The following is a 26,569-nucleotide window of genomic DNA, read 5'->3' as shown; positions in this document are numbered from 1 at the left end:
TAATGATTGTATTGGAAACTAATACAAACCTTTAAGTTTGATACTGCATTTTATATTACTCAGGAGTGTCCAGATTTTAGGAAATAGGTATCTGGTAAACGTGGAAGTTTCGAAATTTTTGGAGTTTGAACTTCATAAACATAACTCATACTGTGTTCCAGTGGCTTATCTCCTGCTGAGTTGTTGGAAATGCTGGCCTAAAGATCATGATAGTGTTAAATTTTTGTCTCAGCTTAATTCATTGAATTAACTTGTTCTCTGGGAGATGCAGAAGGGTGGTCCTGTAGTTTGTTGGTCTCCTTCAGCCATGTGGGTTGGCCATAAAGGCTGAGATGGAACGGACACTGTTCTTTCATGCTGAGGCCAACAAAGCTCCAGGCTCATAAGCCTTTGATTTGGGCTTTTCTGTTTGGCATCTTTGGAATGTTACATTGCCATGTAAACTTGTGGAAAGGAACGTATTGGAGCACACCAGCCTCACTGGCTTTGAGTGTTATTTGCTGTGTTCTGCCCACATTTCTCAGAAATTTGAATTGTCTAAAATTGAAACTCCCGTGATGCAGTTTGTAGCTTGATCTCTAGAAAATAAAAAGGAATGTCACATAGCTAATTTGAGAGTAACTATCTAGAGAAGGTTGTTCTGTGATGATAGTAAATAGATTAACATTTGCTATGTAGGAGGATGAGAAGGCTGCTGCAGAAATTTATGAAGAATTCCTTGCTGCCTTTGAAGGAGGTGATGGCAATAAAGTGAAAACATTTGTAAGAGGAGGAATCGTTAATGCATCTAAAGGTATAACTAATCTTTTTTTGGAGGTGGTGGGTCATTTGGCTTTGAGTAAAGATGAAGATTGGCCTTGAATTGCATTTTAAAATTAATATGTTACATTAGAAGCAGATAAGAAAGCTTGCTGCTAAAATCTACTTTATGCTTTGACTGAGGTAGGCAGTGGTGTGATTTATGTTTTAACCATAAGAAGAAAAAAATGCTTTGGTTTAGACTATGTAATCTACGTTCTTTTTCTTGATATTAAAAGATGTTAAGTTATGTAAAATTCATATTCTCAGCTTTTTAAAAATGAAATAATATATTAAATTGAATGACCAGGACTAAAGAACAGCATTCTTTCTAATGAACAGTATTTTGCACCATTACTTAATAAAATTTTCTTTCCACTTGCCTTTAATTTCAGAGGAGCATGAAACAGATGAAAAACGGGGTAAAATCTATAAGCCTTCCTCACGATTCTCAGATCAAAAAAATCAACCGAATCAGCCATCCAATGAGAAACCTCCATCCCTCCTAATGATAGAAACCAAAAAGCCTGTAAGTTTCTTGCTTGAATCTTAACTCCATCCTGATGTATTTAGAAGTGCTTAGGAGCAGGGCCATGTGACCCTGCAGAGTAGTTTTATCTGCACGTGTCACATGCTGAGAGAAGGTGGAACATTTGGAATTGCCTGAACCCGTAGCAGATATGAGGGTGATGAAATGCAGAGGCCCAGGAGCCCTGTCTGTGGCACAACACACCTGGTGCTGCACTGTCCTTTTACTGTGGTGCTGCTAATGTGGACAAACTTCTCATGGATGTGGGATTAGTGTCTGTTGCAAAGTAAGAGCTTCTTCAGTCCTGAGAAGTTCTGGTTTTAGAAGCAATTCTCAATTCCTGTTGCTACCATCTGGTTTTGATTTCTTTTTTAAACTTAAAACCAAAAAATAAATTGACCTTTGTGTTGATCCAAGTTTTTCTCGATAGGGTTCTTTGAGTTTGTTTGTTTGTTTTGTTTTGGGTTTTTTTTGGAGGTGAAGTTTCAGAAATCCCTTTAGAAGTCCCTCTTTGAGTTCCAGAACTTGCACAGTTCTGAAGCTGAACACTTTGCTTTATTTAATTTATTTTGTCTTCTGCATGGTTTGATGGAGATTTTTTTCCTTTTGTTTTGTTTTGGATTTGTTTTTTTTTTGACCAAGGTTCATCATAAAAAGTAATGAAAATATTGGAGATATGAACAAGCAGTCTTCAAGTCAAGTGATAATTGCATATGATTACTGTTACTACTGTGTATGTGTAATGAATGTCTTGGATGTCTTAAAAGTCTTTTAACAGAGCTACAATTTTAAAGCTTAAGTGAAACATGTATGACACTGCCTGTTAGGGTGGGAAAGGAATGTAATCTGATAATTGTGGGCAGCTCCATCATGACCTCCCTCCAGCTTTAAACAAATGTCACTGTTAGGCCAGTGGGATACTACTGGATGGCAGTTTTGATTTGCGTTGTATGTAAAGCTCTACAGATACAGAAATGAATTGTAGCATTTTTTTATTTTTCTGAGCTCTGTTCTGTCATATGCAAGTGTTTGTACTGTAAGACTATTACTGCTTTTCAAATTTTTCATAAATACTTGTGAAGTAATGCAGTTTACTCACTTGCCCTGTCCAATGGTGATTGAAGATAATGAGGTAAAAATGATTTTATTTATTTGGCAGACCCTCCCCAAAAACAAAAACAAACAAACAACTTTGCCTGGGGTGAGTAGGAAGTCCAGTTTTTCCAAAGCTGTAGTGTGTAACACAAATATTTTGTATGTCTGCCTATTGGAAACGTTTTCATTTAAATTTGATTATATAAAAACAATGTTGTTGAAGATAATATTTCACATGAGTTAGTAAAGGAACATATATTACTGCTAAAAAAAAAGTAGTATTGCAGTGTCCATATTCTTTGTCATTCAAGAGTTTTTCCTGAGGATCTTGAACTACCTAAAGTAACTTTTTTCAGACTGTATTTACATCCAAAAGGAAGCAAGAGAAGGAAATTCTTTTCAAGTAGAATGTTTGTGGATAAAATAATTGAATATATATATGTAAAATAATTTACATATATATGTACACACATCTGTCAAATTCATTAGAGCATGATGGTTTGCTAGGGGTGTAGTCAGCATCCTAGTTTCCAAATGGAACAAAGTGACAAAACACCTCACAGTTATTTTAAATGTGTATGTAGTAGAGAGAATGTTTGGTCACATGTGCTGCATTGTGAGAATGAGAAGTAACAAAGTTTATTTTCAATTATCCTCAATGTTTTATTTTCTAGCTTTGTGTTTGATAGTGCTCAGTCTGAATGTTTCAGTCTGTTTGGTTGTTGTTTTGGTTTTTGTTGTTGTTGTTGTTTTTTCCTCCTGTAGTTACCTTGGTTTGAAAGCTGTGGGTAAAATATGCATGGAAATTATCAAAAGTTTTGTTATATGATTTTTAATCCTGTTCATTTTGTCTTCTGAAATGTTGTTTTATATATCTTTAATTTTAGCCTTTGAAGAAAGGAGAGAAGGAGAAGAAAAAGAGTAATTTGGAACTTTTTAAAGAAGAATTAAAGCAGTAAGTTTGCTAATTTTTACTGTAAACAAACAACACATAATATTTAAGATCATTCTTGCTCAGTTGTTTCCCAAAGAAGGTTTTTATTTTTTTGTCTTTCAAATGCTTGTGAAATGGTATACCTAATTAGCTTAAAATAACTTAGGCTTAATTACTGCCATTGCTGTTGGGCTTGGCCTTGGCCGTTGTTGGGACCCTCTTGGAACTGGCTGGTGTTGGCTTCATCAGCCGTGGGGGAAGCTGCTGGCAGCTTCTCACAGAGACCACCCCTGTAGCCCCCCACTACCAAAACCTGCCCAGCAAACCCAGGACAGGGCAGCACTGGTGACAGTATGAAATATCTGTCACTCTAGAAAAGAGTGAGCTTTGTCAGTGTTTCTAAACTATATCCAGAGGAATTTGTAGGAGGAGCTTGAGCTTTTGTATAATGCAGAAAGGAGAGTTGTAATTCAAGTTCAGAGACTCCAACTTATATAGTATTAAAAGCAAACTGGAGAATGCTTGAAAAAGCCGATTGTTTCGCTTCCATGTATGTTGTAAGGCAACAAAGAGCAGTACATGTATTGAGTGCAGCTGAGTGCCATATATTCATCCTGATGCTAGAGATAGAAAATAAATGAATCTCTATGCATTAGAAAGCAAAGGTACAAGATTCTAAATCCATATGTGGCTTTTGTGAGGAGCACCTGAGCCTCACTGCTGCGTGTTACTTAGTTGGTGTCAGTGGGTTGAACTGGCAGCCTTGTATTCCTGGGATTCAGTATCTTCATATCAGGATTTAAGGCCAGGCTGCAGGGAACCAAATAGTTACTTGTGAGTACTGTCCTCAGAAACTCAGACAAAATCCAGTTTATTCTGGAAATAGTCATGTGGGTATGCCTGTGAGTAAGGCTTAGAAAAGCTAGAAGGATGAATAGACACTAAGGAGTTTTGTGCGTCTCGAAAAGTCACCTGAGTGGTGTGCGGATCTCTGGCACTTGGATGTGGAATTGGAGTCACTTTATCAGAGCACAGTTCTTCCAGTTTTGTTTGGAAATTAAATACCTTGACACTATGAATAAGGAAGCATGCAGCTGGAATAATTCTGGTTGATATATTCCAGTTGATGAAACAGAAGTTCAGACATATTGGCAATTTGGAAGTTCTAACAAACTCATTATTTCATATTAAAAATTCTCGTAATTGCAAAGTTAAATCATGATTTTAGAATAAAAACTTCAGAATGGTTTTAAGTTGTTGCTTACTTTAAACTCGCTTTGTAGAATCCAAGAGGAGCGTGATGAAAGGCACAAAACAAAAGGTAGATTGAGTCGTTTTGAACCACCCCAGTCTGATTCAGATGGGCAGCGGCGTTCAAGTAAGTAGATTTTATTTTTTATGTTAGTCTAGGCTACATGATTCGTAGACTAAATTGTACATATTTTTCTTTTCTATATTCAGTGGACGCCCCTTCAAGAAGAAACAGATCATCTGGTGGTAATACTGATTCTTTTCTTACTCAATTTAATGTTGTCATTTAAATGCATAGCAGAGGTTATGACTTCTTTTTTTGTTTTGTTTTGGTTTTTTTTTCCTTTATTTTAGTACTGGATGATTATGCACCAGGGTCACATGATGTTGGAGATCCAAGCACAACAAATTTGTATCTGGGAAACATCAATCCTCAGGTAAGTTTGGAGCCAAGGAGTGCAGTGTTGGCATGTTTGGGCCCAGACAAGTTTTTTTGCAATATTCATTGGAATAAATGCTCTGTAAATAATGCTGAAAAGTTACGGTTTAGACTACCAATCTCTAGCGTAGTTAAAATTCTTTTTCCATTGATATCCCTAAGTAAGGTGGACCATATCTTAAAAATTTGAATGTGCTCAGTTAAATTGCAATTTTTTTAGATTCTTGTTTCTGCAGTAGATTGCATTGGGGGGCTATCAATGTAAGTGGTGTTTTTCAAGAAACTAAAAAATTAAAATTTTGACATTTGGACAATAATATAGACAACTGTCACAGAAATACAGTGGCAAAATGTTAATTTTTACCTTTTTTTCACGTAGATGAACGAAGAGATGTTATGTCAAGAATTTGGCCGCTTTGGACCATTAGCGAGTGTTAAAATCATGTGGCCAAGAACTGATGAAGAAAGAGCAAGAGAAAGAAATTGTGGCTTTGTTGCCTTTATGAACAGGAGAGATGCTGAAAGAGCATTGAAGAATTTAAATGGTAAACAGATTTCTCTGTTCAGGGCTGTAATTATCTTTGCAGACTGTAAGCACATTTTCAGGTTATTTTATCAGACAAGTGAGATGCATTCTGTAACTCCAGTAGATACCAGGCTGGCAGTGATTTTAGTTTACACTTGACTGTTCTACTGTTACTGAATGTCAAACAGTAATAATTTTGTACTGTAGTGTCCTGAAGACAGACATTTGGGAAGACTTAATAAAACATTTTGTGTAATAGGCCTTCATTTGCCTATGTTGTAGTCAGATAGATGTAATAACAGTAATCAACAAAGTAAGCAAAAGGTAAACGGTGGCAAGCAAACCTAAATGTTGCACTTAACAAGGAGAAATTTATAACGTCATGGTGATGGAGGTTTTTTCCTTTCCCTTTTTCAGGCAAGATGATTATGTCGTTTGAAATGAAGCTGGGCTGGGGCAAAGCTGTACCTATCCCACCACATCCAATCTACATTCCACCCTCCATGATGGAGCACACCCTGCCACCGCCCCCGTCAGGACTGCCTTTCAATGCCCAGCCTAGGGAGAGATTGAAGAATCCCAATGCTCCAATGTTACCACCACCAAAAAACAAGGAAGATTTTGAGAAGGTAACTTACAGTACCCTGGGCCGTATCTCATTGTTAAATACTACATCTGTGACAGTATTTCAATGGCTTCATAGATTTGCATTGTTCAGGCTGACTTTGGCAGCCCTTAGTCTGCAAATTCTCTGGCTCCCTGCTGTAGCCCAAGGGAACCTACTTAATTCCTGAAGCTCTGTTTCATGTCTGTGTTAGGGTACAGTATATTGGCTCTTGGTTAATTTAGTGCTGCTTAAAATCTGGCTATCATTTTCCCCCTCCAGGCTCCCTGGATTTTTTTCTCCTACGTCCCCCCCTTTTCTTGGCTGCCAAATTGCAGTATCTAAATTGTTTCCTTATAGAAAATCCTACATTTTAATTGGGGTAGCATTATTTTTTACTCCTAGAAGAGTTGATGTATTTTGTGTAGAAGGTAATTTATCTGGACATTAAATAAGTAAGTATTTTATGCTACTTATGGAGTCAGTTTTCAAACTTTTATTTTTGTGGCATATTAGCTGATAAAAGGGTAAGTATCTTGAAATCACAAACCAACTTGATTTACATTTGTAAGAATTTATTGATTTCTTTTAATGACACTTAAATGTTAGGGCTGTTTTTTGTAAGACTTGGGAATAAAGTAATACCAATGTGATCCAAGTCAAATAGTTTAGAATCTTTTCATAAACTTAAGAACTCCTTTCTTATATATTCAGCATAGTTCCTATTCAGTGCCTCAATGTACATTCTGACAGGAATGTTCTGATACTTTGCAATTAGTGAACCTTCATGGTTCACTGACACAACCATTTGAATTTTGTGTAATTGCTTAGTTATAACTTCACAGCAGTGATTGCCTGCTAAGTTTGTGATAGATGTGTAGTATTTTCATTGCATATGTATATTTTTGCTTGTTACTTGTTAACAATACTCACATATTCTATGTTTATTATCTGATGTGACTTCATATACAGACTCTGTCGCAAGCCATAGTCAAAGTGGTTATCCCAACAGAAAGGTACATGTTTTTCTTTATTATTACTGATCTAAATATAGAAAATTTCCCCTTCGGAATTTTAAAGAAAAATGGTGATGTTGTGGAAAAGGTAATGGCTTGACTGAGCAATGGTTATTTTATGACACTTAAAAGAAATGTGTGTGGTTTCCAGTCTAACGATTCTTGTCTTATTAACTCTTTTTTTTTAAGTGAGGATAGAATTAAGTAACTATCTTTTTCATTTAATTTGAGCACTAGAAATAGAGGCAGAGTAGTTTTGTGGGTGAACACTGGGGTGAAATATTGTCTTACAGATGCAGCATAAGTCCTGACATAAACCTCTGTGTACTGGGAGGCAGTTGTGGGCGGTGTTTTATTGGTTTGGGTGGTGGGGTTTTTTTTATTTGTTTGTTAGGTTGTGTTGTTTTTTTTTTGTTGGTTTTTTTTTTTTTTTTTTTTTTTTCTTTTCTTTCTTTTTTTTTTTTTTTTTTGTGAGGTTTTGACTTGTACATTTTATAACCAGTTCAGTTGAAAATCACTTTTGATTTTCTGCTAATTTTTTTAATGCAGCAGTTAATAATTTTTGTCACTGAAAAAGATAATTTTGTACTATTGCAAGGATATTTTTTCATATTGGTCCCCATCACTTTTCCTACCTCCACGCTAGTCTAGGTGTACTCTTGCTCAGTTAAGCTAAAGCCTTTTCCCAAACATAGGAACACAACACTGTTTTAAAAGTAAAGAAGCACAAAAGATTACCAAATTCTCTTTGACATTGGCCTTGGTGAGCAACACCAGCTGAACTGTCTGCGGCAGCGGGGGACCAGGAAAACATCATGGGATGGATTGGGAAAGTATACAGTTTTTGACCAGACATTGGTACGATCGGCTCCAATAAATGTGGTTTTATTATAAATGAAAAACCTTTTTTTTGTTGGCCAACTTAAGCTAAATGACATTTTAAAATAATGCACTATTGGTTTTTTACTACACTATCTTAATTGTCACAAAGTCCCTTTTTTCTTTTTTTCATGTGGGGGGAGGGGGCAGAAGGAGATTTGTGAAGCTGCTTATAGTGCATTAACAAACTTGTCAGTACATGCTCCAGTGTGCTGTATTTTTGATGGAATTTTAGGACAGTACAATTTTTGTTGGGGAGAGACTTGAATAATTGGGGCGACCAGGAGGAGTCTTGATTTGAGAAACATATTGAGTAGTAGAACAAGTACTGGTAAAACTGTACAGTGCTCACAGAGTAGTTGTCAGAGAAAAATTTTTATTTTTCTATGTCCATTTTATTTACTGTAGCATTATAAAAGCCTGTATGAACTCATGTTAAATGAATTGTATTTGAAAACACTTAAAATGATTCCTGATGACTGTGGAAATTGCCAATGACAACTGCTAAGACCATTTGTTACTCAGTGCATCCTGTCGTGCAAAAATTTTGACTGATTTCAGTGGGATAATGCATTTAATTATTCTCCTTCAATTAAAATTTTTCAGTACCATTTTTAACATCTCTTACTTCTTAGTAAACAATAAACCTTGAGTATATTTGATGAATTGTTTTTTCTGAGAAATTCACTTTGTAGTAGTCACATCTTCCATACCAAGATGCCTGTAACAGCCTCTTCTAGATGTGGGATGAGCTGAATCTATTTTCATGCATTGGAGGTCTTCACGAAGCAGATGTTCTTCTTCAAGCATAAGCTGCTCTTACACAACTTGATTTTACTTGATGAAAGAAAAATTAGCTGAAAACCAATGATGGTTTGCAGGAAGCCAGAAGTGTTCACACTGGATTTGCCTTAAAATAAACAAATGCTGTAATAACTCAGAGACTTGAAAGCTAATTATAGATTTCTTGCTGATGTTTTCAAATACAGTTCATATAACAAGGAGAGTCTGGGTGTTTAGACTTTCAGAACACTGCTGTAAATAAAATGGCTACAGAATTGTTGAAACTATGTCCTCTTTGCAATGTTTTTGAGATTATAAAAAGCAGACAGGAAAATTGAACTGGTAGCTGTTTAATTTTATTTGTGTAATATTTGAGGCAAATGTAGGTTCAATGCTTGATGGTTTAAAAGAACACTTGCAGATGGTAGGGCTAGGTTTCTATTACTACATTTTTAAGTTGATTTTTTTAATCTAGTGCATTATATCTGTGGCAGAACTTGGAATACTCTTGGTAGAAAATAGTCACCTCATTGCTAAGAACTAACAGAAAATTCTGCAACTTTATAATGTAGCAATTATGGAATTTCAATCATTAAAAAAGTGCTATACGGAAATCTCATTAATTATATGTAAAGAACCAATATCCATTTGTTGCATCTAAGAAAATAAGTTAAAAAATGTAAAAATCTGTATTTTTTTGGCTTGCATCACATTCAAAGGACACGTGCTGTGAAGCTTTTGCTATATGTAGGTAATCTATTTTAAAAATTCAGGACCCTGTTCCCATAAAATCCCAAAGGGGTGGAAACTGGCTATCACTGTTTTTGATAAAGTTTTTGTCACTGACTCCTGTTAGCATGCTTAGAAGTGACTCTGCATTGAAAAATGTACACTTCACATCCACTTTTTGCCTGTCTCAGGATGTAGTGCTGAATGAAGTGATACAGATTTTTATTTTTTTTAAATTGTGATTTAGTTCTCTTGGGTGTATGAGGGAGGGAACATGGGATGGTATGACACAAAAGGATGGACAGCTTTGTTCTATGCCAATAGTTAAGTCTTAACCAAAAAGAGATTATCTAAATTTAATAAATACATTGCCCTGTTTGCCATCAAGAAGGCGGCTATTTGCCTTTCATACTTGAATAGTTTGAAAGCTGAATGCAGATTCTGTTGACTATTCAGAAGCATGTGTGTTTTATTTTGAGCAAAATACTCAGCCACTTGTTCCCCTTAGAACTTCAGCTAACACTTCAATCTTCTAGACAGTGTAGATGAGGGCTTAGTTTTTGATAGCTAATTGTACTTTGGTGTACAGGTGCCCATATTTGTGTGTCAGGCTTCTGCTAAGCAAGACATGGTTGTAGGCTAAGCCTTGGAAATTCAGGAAGGAGGTCTCTTAAATTCTTACTCCACAACTGCTAGGCATGGTTTGATTTTTAGAATGCCCGTGTCTGTGATGCAAAGCTATAATATGTTCCATGTTGCCTTATCTTTTATGCAGATTTCTTAACAATACAGCAAAATAATCTCCTGCACAGTTGTAGTATCTTAGGTGGAGTGTAGTTTTATATAGTGTTAGGTCTGAATCAATTTTTCTTTAACTGTGTTGTTGTTGTAGGAATTTGCTCGCTTTGATACATCGAATGATAGAGTTTGTGGTTCGGGAAGGGCCCATGTTCGAAGCCATGATCATGAACCGAGAAATCAACAACCCAATGTTCAGGTGCTTATTACATTGCTTCACTTGCTAATTACACCACCTGTTTTCACTGTTGCTAATATTCTGCATTCTTGAAATACTAATAAGCCTGGCTTTTGCTGTATGTATCTTTATGTGCAGATGTAAACTTCACAAATAGCACCTATGGCTGTACTGCCCTTTTATAAGGAAGAACACACTTTTATTTCAGTTGTTACTAATGTGTACATATAAATAAGTAAAATGGTACACAAATACACTATTTAGTACGTTTCTATATATTTAAATAAATAACATACTCCTCTGAGGGATTCACAATCAGTGGAAGCAGTAGCATACGTTTTAAATAAAGAAAAAAATCCCTCTCCTCCCTCAAAAAGACAAACTCAATGTGAAGTCCACTCTTCTTGGAGCCTGGTTCAGGCTCTCCAGGAGGAGCTGGAAGTAATTTTTCTTCTATGTAAATTAAAATAGAATTAAACTTCAGCTGGCATAGGGAAGTTTTGAGAATTTCCAGCACTTGTCATTAATAGAATAAAAAAGGATGAGTTTCCAAATTTCTTGTGAGATGCAGTCTGTGAAAAAAAGTTTTCAGGGAAGTGCTAAATGACTTTTTAGGAGTGTTTTATTTGCAGTAAGTTTGAAGTGCTTCATTGTGTTTTTTGTATGCAAAGTGAGAAAATATGCCATTAAAAATGGGCTGCTTGTCCCTCACATCTTCTGTCAGATGTTGCCAGTGTTCTGCCAGACAATTTACTGGTAGAAAACTTCTGGTCATTCGGTGTTTGATGAGTCACCTGACTATGCAGCTGCAAGCTCCTGCACCACTTGTGCTGAGGTTGCAGTTGCTCCTGTAATGACTCTTTGCAGTGATGATTCTTCTGCTTTGCTGTGAGGTTGCACAGGTGTTCTTTCTGACCCTGTTTGTTCTGCTCTTGAGTTCTGAGCAGTGCTGTGCCTTTGGGGAGCTCTGTTCTCTGCAGATTGCGTGTGTGTGAGTGTGTGGAGCAGTTGCATGTGCTCTGCGTGGCTGTGGGTGCACATGATTTTAGCTCATTGTGTTCACTCTGCAGCTGAGGTGGGATTCTGAATAGGGTTTCACTGGGGTTTTTTTAATTGCTTCCTTTAAATTTGTGTCAGTTCAAGATTTGTAATATGCTTTATGTCTTTTCTATGCTCTTTTGTTTAGGTTTTTATTTGAAAACCAGACTCCAGCCCATGTGTATTATAGATGGAAGCTTTATTCGATTCTTCAGGCAAGTAGAATTTTAGTGATAATTCATAGCTTCAAGCATAGTGAAGTAAAATGACACCAAATTAAACTACTTCTGTTTTAATTAATTAAATAGGGGGATGCTCCAACCAAGTGGAGGACAGAAGATTTCCGTATGTTCAAGAATGGATCCTTCTGGAGGCCACCACCACTGAATCCATACTTACATGGGATGTCAGAAGAGCAAGAGACGGAGGCATTTGTGGAGGAACCCAACAAGAAGGGTGCACTTAAGGAAGAGTATGTACCACCACTGATTGATGGTGCTGCCTTGATGGCTACTCTGCCTGGCTTTGCCCTTTGTGTTTTTGTAGTTCTAATGTGCCCTCCCATAACTTGTCATACTTGTCATAGTATTATATACATGTTTGAGTAAGTGTCTCTTCACCTCAGTGCTTCTGATCATACCTGTTGCTTAATACATTCCTGATTTGGTTAGTTTTGTCATCATTGAACCTTTCATTCCAATTGTTACTAACTCTTAATTTGAAAGGAATTAGGAATTTGAGAGTTTTTCCCCATTTTCTGCTGCAGTCTGTAGCTGAGTATATGTAGCATCTTTCTCAACATTGTTATGACCTCACAAACTAAACCGTTCCTGTAATGTTAAACTTACTGATGCTGTTCATCAGAAATTAAAATTGGGAGCAGTTGTTAATAAATAGGAAGAGAGAGATCCATCAGAGTTCTTTGCTGTGAGGTGTCATTGTACTGGGGATGGCTGTTGGTAGTGGAAATAGAGACCTGCTTTTCCTAATTTTGCTGCTATTGTTACAAATGTGTTACTAGCATGTGGATTTTTTTTGCTTGTTTAATTCTTTTCTTCATAGTTACAACACCAGTCATGATTCTGTAGGTTTTAATAGTTTGTTTCTTATACCTTGTTTTGCAAAGGCTCAAAAAAAGACTTTTAAAAATGTTCTCTGCATATGGAGGTCAGGGAAAATGTGAAGTAATTGTTTAATTACTAGCTTTATGCATTCAGTTTCTCTTATTCTGTAGCAGAAACAACTTGCATGCTTTAAATTTATCAATTTGGTTTAGGCCTAAACTAAATCCAGAAAAATAATTACTTTAGAAATCCTGACGTGCTTAATTAGGTATTTCTCACCTATTTTCCCTTGATTTCTGTATGTAATCAAGACTTGATTAAGAATTTTTTGCCCTTCATGTAATATGGACACATAAATTCATGAACAACTGAAAGAACTCAGGCAAAAGAATTTCAAAATACTGAAAATTTGTTGATTTTTTTTTCCATCCTAAGGATGGAGAAACAAAAGACCAATGTTAAATGGAAATTTGCAAAAGTACTTTTCATTTCATATTGAAAGTATTAAATTTCCTGATATTTCAGACAGAGGGACAAACTAGAGGAAATTCTACGTGGATTAACACCTCGGAAGAATGACATTGGAGACGCAATGGTTTTCTGTCTAAATAATGCAGAAGCTGCTGAAGAAATTGTGGACTGCATTACAGAGTCATTGTCCATCCTCAAGACTCCTCTTCCTAAGAAGGTGTGCAGATTTTCCATAATCCTGTATTTTGGGGGAAGAGCTAACTTAGCAGCACATCCATGTACTTTACAAGCATTGTTTCATAAGTCTCAGTAGTGTTGAAGCTTTGTACTAAAATATGGACTTAAATTTAAGTATGATCTCTTCCTATGGAATTCTGTTAAGTATTTTTTATTCTTTCTGGAGTTGCTTGTAAATAATATTCTGGCTTATTGTGAAGTTGGAAACAGTGAAATGATCTGTTCAAATGAGGCGATTAAAATGGGATTTCCATGATTCTCCTTTGTAATGCTGTGGTAATATGTTACAGTAGTTAGTACCCTATAGTATAACAGGGGGTAATTGCCTCTTAACATGTTTATTAATAATGTAGTTGTTCTCCACTTAATTCTAATTAGGTACTTCCAGGTAGTTTAAACTGTCTTATATTCTTTCTGTGAAAATGCCTTTGTTTTCAGGAGAATTTAATTTGGAGTTATCTTAATGTGACGCTTTTTATTGTAGATTGCAAGATTGTATCTGGTGTCGGATGTGTTATACAACTCCTCAGCTAAAGTTGCCAATGCTTCCTACTATAGAAAATTGTAAGTATAATATTTTAGGTGATTGGCAGTTAAAAAAGCCCTCTTATATTCATCTCTGTATGTACATTTCTGGATAAGCGTGGCTGTAGGAAATTCCAGACTTTCCTGTGCTACTGCTATTACAGACTGATGGTATTTATAACTGTTTGCATGAAAATGTGTAAGACGTAGCATGCTGGTAATGCAAAAAATGTATGTGCCCTTTGAACGGGACCACTTGCATGGAACTCCATAAAGGTGAGAGTACCTCCTGTGCCTCTGGACAGAAGGAGCCTGTAGATAATATGTAAGATATGGTATAGCAGATACTTCAAACAAAGAAGTAAATTTTTGAAACATATTTAATTTTATTAAAATGGGGATTGGGGGGAGGGGGGCGGGGTGGGTTAACGTTCCATAAACTTTGAATAAGGTATAAGGAGATATTAGGTACTTTATTTCTGAGGTGCTGAACAGAATTTAGGAAAAATGTCCAAGGGACAGTATCTTTTTCATATTAAATGTTTGTGTTTAGTTTCTGGAGTCACTCTAATGTTAGGCCAGCATGGTGGGACGTACTCAGCATGTTACAAAACTAGTGATTGCAATTGATGTTTCTTGTTGCAGTGTGTCTGTGATGTCCTGGTTTATTTTTTGCACATTGTGAGAAGCTCAAGGGAAGCTGGGCAGCTGTTGCCCACTGTGCTTTCATTGAGAGCCTCACGGAATAAATTAAAATACAAGTATAACTAAGAATTTTTTAAAATACAGATTGAATTTTGAGACAATTCTTTCATTCTATTTAAGGTTGTAAAACTCCTTTTATCGTCCTCCAATCTTTCCAAGGTGTATAAAGAGACTGCAGCAGATGTGAAGATCTCCCTTCACAGTTCTGTTGTTGTCCAAGGTGATTTAATATATAGTAATCATATTTGCTTTATAGTTCAGTTCATGGCTACTGTAAGGATCAGAACCTTGTTCTTTTGAGTCCTGTGTCCCAGGTATTTTCATGAATTATGTATGTCCAGAAAACATATATTACAAAGTTTAACTAAAGAAATGTATATGTTTAATTCTAGTTTTGAAACAAAATTATGTCAGATATTCTCTGATCTCAATGCTACTTACCGTACAATACAAGGCCATTTACAGTCTGAAAATTTCAAGGTATGTATTTCATTGTTATTTACATGACATAGAAGTCACATAAGTAGATGTTCCTGCACAAGAGATTGCATACTATGATAGGTGGCTTAGACATCAAGGTCCCTTTTTAGGCTTTAAAAAGAATAATTTTAAAAAATTTTTCTCTTTTGCAAGGATAGCCTTGAAATTAAGGAAGGAAATGAGCATCTGCCAGCTGAAGTGTACCAGTAGATGTACAGTTGTGGAGCTGAGAGCATATTTATCTATTACTTCAATTGCAGACAAGGCCTTCTAGCTTTCTTACTGTTCTTGGGCCACCTGTGTTTCAATTTCAGAAGTGAACTTGTGTCAAGTGCTCAGTGTGGGAGAGAAGCTCCTGGGCAGAGCAGCATAAAGTTCTAAACATATTATTTTTGTGTCAGGCTTTATTTTAGAGTTCTGATAACCAGTCTGACAATGGGTACTTGAGAGTGATTTTTGAGGTCAAATGCTCTCTGCTTCTCATACTTGACCTGTTTTCTTCTGTTTCCATTATGCCTCTGCACTTTTTTTTGTTTGTTTGTTTTCTTGTTTTTCAGTCAGAAGCTTTAAGTACAAAGCTTACAGAGTAGTTTGTCTGTATAAAGATCTTCATCCTGGTTGTCCTCCTACTCTCAATGGCTCTAGATTGAGAATCAGTTTTAGTTATCTGCTATTTTAAAACTTAGGTAAATTATATCATAGAGACAGATTTTTTTAATATATCTGCATCTTCAATTACATTTAGTGTGTCAAACTGAAACACATGTTTTCAAATATGCTTTTTAAAAAGAAAAATGATAAAGTTATTCGGTTTGGAAGGGACTTTAAAGATCACCTGTTCCAAACCCCCTGCCATGGGCAGAGACACCTTCCACTATCCCAGGCTGCTCAGAGCTCCATCCAGCCTGGCCTTGGATGCTTCCCAGGGATGGGGAAGCCACAGCTTCTCTGGGCAACCTGTGCCATTGCCTCAGCACCTTCACACTGAGGAGTTTCCTGATAATAGCTAATCTAAACCAATCCTCTTTCTGCTTAAAGCCATTCCCCCCTTGTCCTGTCACACTACCTGCCTTTGTAAGAAATCCTTCTCCAGCTTTCTTTTAGCCCCTTTGGGTGCTGGAAGGGGCTCTAAGGTCTCCCCAGAGCCTTCTTTTCTGCAGGCTGAACAAAATGAAAGTAGGAACACAATTCTAGTTCAATAATATGTATAAGCCAATGTTAATTTTTAGTTTTTAGTTTTATTTTACAAACAGATATTTTCTCTTAGATTTGGTAGAGGCACCTGCTTCTATCATTGGAGCAGGAAATGGATAATGTAATAGGAATTTAAAGGGAAAATGAAACCCAAGTGAGATTTCTTAAAATGTAGTTCCTATATATGTATTTTTGTAAAATTACTAGTCTTCCCCAGCATGGTACCATTGTATTGTTCCATACTTCAGTATGGAACTACTTAAGAGCAGTTATTTACAGCAGTACTCTGTGGTTAATTTCCCATCACATAAAATTTCTCAATACAAATGTTTTAGCATTTATTTTTTCCTCTTGCTTCTAGCAACGGGTGATGACATGCTTCCGAGCATGGGAGGATTGGGCAATCTATCCAGAACCATTTCTGATCAAACTACAGAATATTTTCTTGGGACTTGTAAATATCATGGAAGATAAAGAAACAGAGGTAAGTGACCTCAGGAGTGATGCTTTCAGATGGCAGGGAACAAATATGTTAATGTAAAATAGGGCTGGCAAGGATTATTTTGCTCTTTTAGGGTGAATAAACCTCTCTTTCTTCCAAGTCGCTGCTCCTAAATAGAGGTGTAACATATTTTCAAAAGCAAATACTGTTAATTCTGTTCATGTGTTTGTTGCTTGTAGAATAGGTGGTGTGGTGGAGTTACATTGTGAAAGTGTTTTGTAGCAGACTAGTACAGAATGACACATATTTCCTTTGTGCTGGAAATACTCTGTAATACCCATCTGAATTCTCAGTGGAGTTTCAGGCATTGTAACTGTGTGGAAAGATGCCTTTCAGAGCAGTGGAAGGGAAGGCTGCAGTATACTTTAACTAAAGCTGATTCCTCAGAGTGGAAGAGTAGGGTGAAAACATAGGTATGAAGGACAGTGCCTGTACCTAACAAGTTAGAATACACAGCTGTATCTATGATTTGTGTATTCCTTAAATTGGTGTTCCTGCCAAATAGTCCCTTTTTGTCAGTTGTTCATTTTAGTGGTCATGGGGAAACTTTCATATCAAGGAAGTATGATTTATCTGAGTAATTTACTGATTTTGAGCTAAATCTCAACTTAATAGCTCTTCTTTTGAATATAGTTATTGGAAAGCTTCCAGTACATTGTGGACACATTCCGAGTTCTTGCCTGTAATTTTTTATAGGAAGATACTGTTGTATTATTTCCTCTACATTAAGCAACTTTATTTGCTAGCAAAAATTGTTGAAGTAGATTTTTTTGAGGTTTTGGTGTTTATAAAAGTGCTTCTTTAAAAAGAAATTATTTGATAATTGGAGAAATAAAGGAGAGCAATGTAGATTTGTACTTAAAATAAATGACATATTATTTGCTTTCAGGAAGTACCAGATGATCTTGATGGTGCTCCCATTGAGGAAGAGCTCGATGGTGCTCCACTGGAAGATGTGGATGGAATTCCTATTGATGCTGCTCCTATTGATGATCTGGATGGAGTCCCAATTAAATCACTGGATGATGATCTTGATGGAGTTCCTTGTACGAAATATTTCAACTCTCAAATTGAAACTTCAGTCTTTGATCTTTTCTTCCTGGGTAGTTTTTAGAAATACAGCCTAGAATTGATCTGGCATGTAGCTTTGTAAAATTGATTAATTTCAATATGCTTTACTGTCTTTAGATAGTAATTGCTTCAGAAACACAGGGGGTGTCTTCCCATGTTACACGTCAGGATCTAAACCCTGATTGCTTGCTTTGTAAATAGTAAGATTGTATAATCTGTCCAATATTCTGACTGTTATCTTAGTACTTTTCGGTTTCACCTTCTAAAAAGCTTTATAAGTTATTTTTCTGTGTCTTTCTCCACAGTGGATACAACTGAAGACTCAAAAAAGAATGAGCCCATATTTAAAGTTGCCCCTTCGAAGTGGGAAGCAGTGGATGAATCGGAACTGGAAGCTCAAGGTCAGTTCTGAAAGTATCTTTATGTAATGATTATTTTCAGCTGATCTGTGCTAAAATGCTAATAGGATTCACATTGTAACATGGTAGGATTTTCTGTTATAACTTGTTCACTGAATTTTTAACCAAAAAGGAAAATAGTGTATTCTATTATGGTTATTCTACTTCAATGACATACCAACCTTTAAAAGTAATTCCCAGTTTATTAAGAATAAATACTGAAAACAACAAAAAAAAATCGGGGTATGTGGCTGTCAGTCTTCTTAAATCCTGGTTTGAAATACAATATTTTACAAACTGACAAATACTTTTCTGCTTTTGAAAGCTTTACTGCAATGTGATATGCAGTATGAGTGGATAGTTCTATGAATAGTAAATATTCTGATAATGAACTGGTTTGAATATTTTTGTGAAATAGAAAGTCTGTATTAAGTGCTAGATGCTGGTAAATTTTACCACATTGTAATTTTTATTATGTGCTATATACTATATATATATATATATATATATATATATATATGTTACTAATACTAATTTTCTGATTAAGTGGTAGCTTTTTTTTTTTTTGTTGAAATTATACTGTTGTCTCTTCTAGCTGTTACTACTTCTAAGTGGGAGCTTTTTGACCAACATGAAGAATCTGAGGAGGAGGAAATTCAAAAGTAAATACTTTTTCATTCTAATGAAAACATACTTATTTTATGTATCTAAGGTTGAGTGTCTTTGGAACTCCTTGTAAGATAGATATGTTATTACTTGATTAGAACAAAAAATGAAATCTTGAAAGTAGGAAAATAAGAAAATGGAGAAAACTCATGATTTTAGTTCAGCATGCTTCCAGCCTCTGTGATGTTTTTCTAACATGATAAATTACATCTTTTGGTAGAGTTGTTAACTATAACCCTTGAATTTATGCTGATTTGAGAATTCAGCATCAAATAGTAAGAGCTAAGGTAGTAGTATGGAAATGTTGCTATCAGGTATAAATGAGTGGATCTAAACCTCTGCCTTCTGCTGCTGAGACAGGCACAGTGAGTCATGTTCTGGGGTGTTTCGTTGGATGCTGATAGGCTCCATGCCAGCACAAGTTGGTTTTGAGTTGTCTTTTACTTTGCTCTTCAGACAGCTGGGAGTATCTTTTAGTTAATGCTGTAAATACTTCCTGCGTTGGATGGAGTCCTGCAGCACTCTAGTGGTCAGCCTGGGAATATAATTTTGAATATCTGCCATCTCTCAGTTTTATCTCTCAAGAGCAAAACTAATAAATATTATTCTTCTATTAAACTTAATATACCTGAGAAGCACCATTACAGCACTTTGAGGTTCTGCTGAGGGAGTGGGTTTTCTTTTGTAGCTGAGGTAGATACGTATTCGATGACTGTAAATTTCCTGAATTCTTCTGCACTCTCATTCTATGAAAAGTATAAATTGTGTGAGTAATAAAAACTTAACAGTTTAATTAAATGAGAAAGAGCTGTCTGGCAGATGGAGACTAATTTGTAGCTGCAGACTTACGTAATCTAACTTCACCGATTTCAAAACTAGTAACTAATCATAGAAACTAAGTAAGAGAAATAATACATTTCATATGTACTTAAGATATCTGAGACATCTTAGTTAATTCTGTATGTTTTCTGTAAAGTCAAGAGGAAGAAAGTGAAGATGAAGAAGATACACAGAGTTCTAAGTCAGAAGAACAACACATGTATTCCAATCCTATTAAAGAGGAAATGCCTGAATCCAAGTCTTCAGTCAAATATTCAGAAATGAGTGAAGAGAAGCGTGCCAAACTCCGAGAGATAGAGGTGAGCATGGGGTGTTTAGTGCCACCCTTCTGTACCTTTCCAGTCCTCAACCCACCCTGAGTTCTCTACATACAATTCAGAGTTATTTTTACTGAAATAATTATAGTCCTGTTACATAGTGGGTTTTTGTTGTAGTCCGGTGTATTTTTGTAAAGGTTTATTTGTTCACATCGTTACCTTGCCTGGTTTTGACATTTAAAATAATGGAGAAAAAAAAAAAGTGTTGAGAATGTTCCTTTCCAGTGTTGTGTTTCAGTACCACTGTAGCTTTAGATCACTTGGGTGCCCTTACGCTTTCCTCCCTTTGGCAAATGAACTTTTAGGATTACCTTCTGGATGTGGCTTTAGTCCCCTACTTTCTTGTTTTCTCCGTTTCTAACCTTGAAGTGTCTGTATTTTACTGCATTTAGCAGTGTCTCTTTTCACTGTCTCAGCCATATAGCTAACCCACATAGTTGTGGAATTGGAGGTATTTTAATTGAAGCCTTGTGTGCAGTTCATAGGGCTCCCTGGTTCTTCTCTCCTTTCTTCAAGCACAGGTGTTGGTGTAGCTGTTTAACTTGATCAGCAGAGTTTGTATGGCTTTGTTCTGGCTTCTGAGCTTGTGCTTGACTGAGAAGGTGACTAGAACTGGAATTTAGCACCAGCTTTGTGTAGCAGTGAAGCTGATCTGACATATGCTGCCATGTAAAATCAGGTTTAAAATGGTATGTGACTTCCTGGCTTTTGTTCAGTATTCAAACCCAGGGGACACTGAATACCAGAATTCTTGTAGCTTCTATTCAGTGCACTAAAATGATATTAAGAAGTTGCTAAATGTTTATTGCAGTTGCAGCATCTTCAAATGACAGGTTATAACCTGGGTGACGTTTTGAAGGTGGAATTGTGGCTGCCACCTGTTCACACTATACTGTGCTAGTTAGCTATAATCAGACATTGGCAAAGCTCCGTAATACTCTTCTAAGATGTTCAGCCAATAATATTTTAAAATGTCACAAATGTTGTTTCTCTTAAATATGCCTCCTTTTAACTATTTAGATTTTATTTAAATTAATAGACTCTCACTAAACACTTAGAAATCTCTTGCTTTGCACAGCAGTTTGATACAGCTGTATTAAGTGAATAAATTCTGAATGTAAGAAGCTGAATGGGATTTATGTCTGACCTGACTCATGGTGGCAGTATTTTTGTAGAAAATACATGATGTTAGACTAATGAAAGTACAAGTGAAACTAATTTTCGTGTTGATTGTAATATTGATTGTAGCAGTTATGGAAAGAGCTCCTTTCAGACCAAGTGTCTGTTTTAAAGACAGTATCTTGGCAGTTGTGGAGGCAAATTAGGCAGTGATTTGCTTTAACCATTGTTAGTTTTACACTTCACAAGTGTTTTAAGTTCTTTCATCAATGTATTCTGTCAGTAAAAGTTTTAGGTGGCAAATATTTGTGTTTTTCAAGTGCATGCTTACATTTTATTCTTTTTGGTAAGTAAATTACCATTTTGGTTTTAGACTTTCAGAATTGTCATGAGAAAACCTTTTTTTTCTTTTGAGAACATTTCAGACACTATGTAGGAGTATTTAAAATTTTCCTCAAGTTTGTCATTGACAGGAAAGTACTCCCTGTACTACTTCAGAGCATTCACACTCATGCTTTCTTCTTAGTATGTACCCAATCCCTGCCAAAACCCACATCCATTATTAAATTTGAGGAAAGGAGCTGAGGAAAAAAACAACCAATTACCAGCTTTAACAGTTGTGCCACCTAATATGCACTGTAAAAAATGTTCTGTAAAATATTTGGCAAAAAATTGGTGAAGTGTAAATCTCTACTACACAGTCTACACAGTGGCTGCCAGGGAAGCTGAAAACCTTTTTTTTATGCATTTTTTTGAAATTCATTAATAAAGCAACAGTTCTTTCTCTTGGCACAGTTAGTAAATTAAGCTTGTTAGCTGGAAGGAGAAAGTGAAGTAAGAAACAGACTTTGGCCTGGGCCATCAGGCTGGTGCCATCAGAGGAGGCAAGTTAGTAACCCTTTGTTTGCTTCCCTCATGCCCCTGTTAATCCTTCTGAAGTGTGAAATCTTTCCAGAACTTAGCAGGAGCAGAGCCTTTCCTGTAACACTGAAGAACTGTGATTTCTTAATTGTTTTTTAAAGTGTGGAAAGACTGGCACTTTGCTTTATATTATAACTCAAATTTCAGAGGGGTCTTTATGGTGCTTTGTGTGTCTTTCTTCCCCCTGGGACATCTAAAAAAAAGGTGTATTCCTCTTTGTAAAGAGACCTTAGTGCTATGAAGTGGTAGGAAAATGGGAATTTTATTATTTAAATTGTTCATTAAGCATCCCTTAGAGCGTAGATAAACTCACAGACAAAATGAAGCAGCAGCACAGTCCTCTTTGGATCTTTCTCTGGGGTATCTTATATCTTACTTCTGCCTTCACCTTACTGCACAAATTTTGATAATCCTACTCCAAACAAAAAAGCACAGCACAGGCTTCATCTACAGCTGCAGGCTCATCACAAATCCAGACATATCAGTGCTGTCAAAAGGGTTAAACAGGATTTTAGTCTTTTTTAGTAGCTGGCTTTACTCACCTTTGTGTTGGCCACCTGACACCTCAAAGCAGAGTGTGGCTGAGGCAGGAGACCAGGGTGTGGAGAGTTCCTGCTGAGCCTTTCTGCTGATCCCCCCAGCTGCAGGAGGGCAGGGTTGGATCCTGTTACACCATCCTGTGCCTGTGCTCTCTCAGTACCTCCCTGCCCCCTGCACAGATACTCCACACCAAACTCCCCCTGCCCCCTCACGGTACTGGAAGTCCCAATTTATTGTTCTACCAAGAGCCAAAGAGATTTTCCTGGATGTCACAAAGGACAGGTGGTTATCTTTGTCAAGAAGTTCCATGCAGTTTCCATTATTTCTTTCTCTGGATTACGTTCCTTAGTGTGCAGAATACTCAACTTTTGTGTATTTGTTTGTCAGGTCACTGGAGCTATCTGTAATCGTCACTAGAACAAAATATAACTCTCTGGTTTTTGCAGTCTGTGGAGGTTTCTGTAGCTGGCTCATTTGAGGCTGCTGCAAAATGGCATAAAGATTCCCTATTAAATATCCTACTGGTTGTAGCTTAATAATAACAGATGAGACAAATTGGCTTTTGCTTAACCAATAGTTTCACTATTTATAGCAGTTGTTTCTTGGAAAGCGATGACTACTCAGAAGATTCTGGTCTGTTTTAAATCTTTGACTCTATTTCTGTTTTACAAAAGGCCAAAAGCAAGAAATTGCGTAGCTCCAAGACACTTGGCAACCTGTGAGTCTGATGGAGCATGCCAGAGGGCTCTGTGGAAGAAGAGATATTTCACATGTGGGCCTCAGTTTATCTGTCATCTGTTGTTGATAATATTGTAGGCTGCAGAAATTCCACTGCTCATAGACTTGCTGGAAAAGTCAAGCTTTCAAAGAAATATTTTGCCCTCTTGGCAAAATCTAGGGCTTGTGACAGCCATTGCTGGGGCATGACTGTTCTAAAGAAAACCAAAACACTTTGGTCTGTTTGGATGTCTGTCCTGTCTCTAGTCAGTCTACATTGGAGTACTTACATTACTCACCAAGCAGATATTCCTATATTCCATCAAGTGCATGGTGATGAGCTTCCTAGTTCATCCTAATATGTAGCATGCAGCTAATTTATCTCAAATTAATTATGTTTGAACATAAGTAACTTGAGATAACCTCTGAACACTTCAGGTCCAGAGGCTGTGTAATGTGGAGTCACCTCTTGTGAAAAGGCCTTTTTGCACTGAACACCCTGTGCATGGACTCAGTACCAGAAGATTAGAAAAGAACAGTTTTTGGAAGGAAATCAGTTTTAAGTGAGGGAGGCTACTGACAGCACACCTGTTGGTATCTAAATGTAAAAAGCAGAGCTTTGGTTTGTTGCAGTCTGGTTTCCCTGAGCTATGATAGCAAAACCCTACTCGTTCCTTTGGCTTGCTTGCTTCCTGGGTGGGCTGTAATCAAGGCCTCAGCTTCTAACTAAGGCTGAAGCCTTTGAACGCTCCTCAGGTGGGTTCAACAAGAGAGGGAGGAAGGCTCCAGATGAGAACCAATAGACAGGAGTTAGGCTGTGGAGTGTTAGTCTTGAGCTCATGGGAAAGAGCTCCTCGTTAGTGAGAAATGTGATCCTGCAGTGGAGCATTATGTAGAGATTGCTCACAGCAACTCCAGTGATATCTGACACTTCTGCATTGCAGTCTCTGAACTGGGAACTCTGCTCTGGGAAATTTACTGTGGTATGAGATAACAGTGGTTTTTTAAAATATTACTTTATTTCTTTTTCCCGAAAAGCAAATTGTTCCCTTATATTTGAGACTAAAATGAAAAATGTGGTGTTGGCATAAGCTCTGTAGCTGAAGGGAAAGGGGATCTTGTTCAAAACAGTGTTATCCTTGCTTGGGTTTTATGTTTCTTAACATACTTGTGATTGGTGTGGTTTTGTGATACCTTTCCTTTCTGTCAGTAATTGGAAGGGCCAATTAGATCCAGTCTGCTGGATTTTTGAGAGGGAAGAAAAAACCTGTAGAGTTTGATTTTGTGACTACTTCATATTAAGGAATTGAGGACCTGGAGAATAGGAATCCTTTCAGATAATCCAAACGGACACAGTTGCAAAGTATTTTCCTTTGTGTGTTTCCAATGTGGAAGAATTAAATATTTTTGAAGAGAAAACAACTTAGTGTGTTTGCTGGAAATAAAAGCTCAACCACTGAAAAAATCTACTCATGTATTGAATGTTGGTGTTCGAACAGGATGTGCAGGAGGGTCAGAGCATGAACATTTGGAAGAGGGCTGACAAACACAAGCTCTTCCTCCTTCCCCAAAAAAGAGACACCTTCTCCTCCAAAAAAAAAATTGAACGATTGTACAAGGACATGTCTCTGGGAATAAAGAATTGACAAATGATAAGAGATGTGGGTGAAGTTTCATGATGTGAATCAACTCGAAGAAGGTTTTAGTTCATCTGGACCAAAAAACCCAAACAAATAAGCGAAAAACAACCCACAGGAAGACCCAGCACATGGAGAAATTCTGACATTTGCTTAACTTTGTGACTCTGTTGGGGATACTACAGCAAATTTAGTAGTTACATTTAGCAGCACTTGGGAACTGAATCTGGTTGCTATGCTTGTTAGCACATGAAAAAGTATTATGTTGGTAAAAATCAGTTCTTTCAAATCAGCCACTCCATGCAAACAACCCTGAAGAGGAGGTGCATTGTTTTATGTCCTAATTATGTCAGTCATTTGATTTTAACATTGAGGGTTAAATGGAAAAAAGACAGTTTCCAAAGGAAACTTTAAAGTAGACGAGAAGTTGAAAGAATATATTGACACCTGCAGTAAATTATTTCATTTTGAAAGAAGAAAACAGATAATGACCCAAGAAATAAACCAAGATTGCAGTGTACTAATGATGGGAACAGAATTCAGTAGAATAACAGAAAAAAAATCCCTCTATTTTTAGTTCTCACCATGTCTGTAAACAACTGCAGGTGCCTGCAGGCGAGTGTGTGGTTTTGTTACTTAGACCCAGTTTAAATAAATTTAGTATTTGTGTGCACAAGCTTGTATAGAAGGAATGAAGAATACAGATCATATATCATGGAAATTTCGTTTTCAGCCACACGCCTAACTGGATGATAATAATAAGTCAGATAATCTAATGGTCAGTATTATTTTCACAGCTTAAGGTGATGAAGTTTCAGGATGAGTTAGAATCTGGGAAAAGACCCAAGAAGCCAGGCCAGAGTTTTCAGGAACAAGTTGAACACTATAGAGACAAGCTGCTCCAGAGGGTAAGAACTGTTCTTATGTTTGCCTCTGATTCTGTGATAGGCTTTTTTTTGAGTTTATTGAATGTAAGGTGGCTTAAACATAACAACACATAGTTCTTGTTAAAATGCGACTGTACTGTCAAACTGCATGTCTAAGTCCAAGTGCTTCCTGCAGAATAGATAATCTCCTTTTTTAATCCAAATCCTGTAGTGTTTCCCACTGTACAGCTGGGTGTCACAGAGCGTGTAGGAACGTTAGAGACCACTCCATGATCTACTGCATGAGGCAAACTGTTAGGTGTGGAAAAGGAAAGGGACACCTCTCAACTGAAGATGTTCATCAGGCTTCTCATTTTGCATTTAGTAATTGATCTGTTGTGCTAAAGGCTTCCCAAGGAAGGGAGAAAATTAGTTTTAAACAGCATTAATAAGATTATTATTATAGTTATTTTTTATTTGACCGACTTGGTGTGCTCAGATGATATATTTTCTTTCAAAATGGTCCCGTTGATACCTAGAAATGGACTACAGTTGTTGGTTTTTGACAGACTACATGTTTTTGCAGAATCTTGCTTGTATTCTTGTTTAGTCTTTAGATAGCTTCTAGTTATGAGACTACATAAATTTTTAGTCTGGATTAATGAGGATGAATGCACATGTTTAAAGTAGAAAGAAGTTCCT

General features: G+C 36.6%; 1 protein-coding gene across 5 annotated transcripts in view; it reads left to right on the top strand.

Moving 5' to 3' along the window:
- Positions 1-26,569, top strand: part of U2SURP (U2 snRNP associated SURP domain containing) — a 41,083-nt gene that overhangs the window by 11,319 nt on the left and 3,195 nt on the right. For 3 of the 5 annotated variants that reach the window (XM_083868206.1, XM_083868207.1, XM_083868204.1), the window contains exons 4-24: positions 679-793; positions 1,194-1,327; positions 3,310-3,377; positions 4,640-4,734; positions 4,818-4,853; positions 4,962-5,044; positions 5,426-5,591; positions 5,990-6,201; positions 7,149-7,192; positions 10,476-10,580; positions 11,746-11,812; positions 11,906-12,069; positions 13,187-13,349; positions 13,854-13,933; positions 14,992-15,079; positions 16,635-16,757; positions 17,665-17,821; positions 18,152-18,247; positions 18,840-18,906; positions 19,887-20,049; positions 25,799-25,909. In XM_083868206.1, the coding sequence (XP_083724332.1) occupies positions 679-793; positions 1,194-1,327; positions 3,310-3,377; positions 4,640-4,734; positions 4,818-4,853; positions 4,962-5,044; positions 5,426-5,591; positions 5,990-6,201; positions 7,149-7,192; positions 10,476-10,580; positions 11,746-11,812; positions 11,906-12,069; positions 13,187-13,349; positions 13,854-13,933; positions 14,992-15,079; positions 16,635-16,757; positions 17,665-17,821; positions 18,152-18,247; positions 18,840-18,906; positions 19,887-20,049; positions 25,799-25,909 (2,337 nt within the window). Of the gene's footprint in view, positions 1-678; positions 794-1,193; positions 1,328-3,309; positions 3,378-4,639; positions 4,735-4,817; positions 4,854-4,961; positions 5,045-5,425; positions 5,592-5,989; positions 6,202-7,148; positions 7,193-10,475; positions 10,581-11,745; positions 11,813-11,905; positions 12,070-13,186; positions 13,350-13,853; positions 13,934-14,991; positions 15,080-16,634; positions 16,758-17,664; positions 17,822-18,151; positions 18,248-18,839; positions 18,907-19,886; positions 20,050-25,798; positions 25,910-26,569 lie in introns of those variants that run through there. The other 2 variants (XM_083868205.1, XM_083868208.1) reach the window with 2 other exon arrangements.

This window comes from Zosterops lateralis, assembly GCF_965231275.1.
Source record: "Zosterops lateralis genome assembly, chromosome: 10".
Lineage (NCBI taxonomy): Eukaryota > Metazoa > Chordata > Aves > Passeriformes > Zosteropidae > Zosterops > Zosterops lateralis.
Note: the sequence above shows the minus strand (reverse complement) of the source record. Positions and strands in the feature narration are given on the sequence as shown.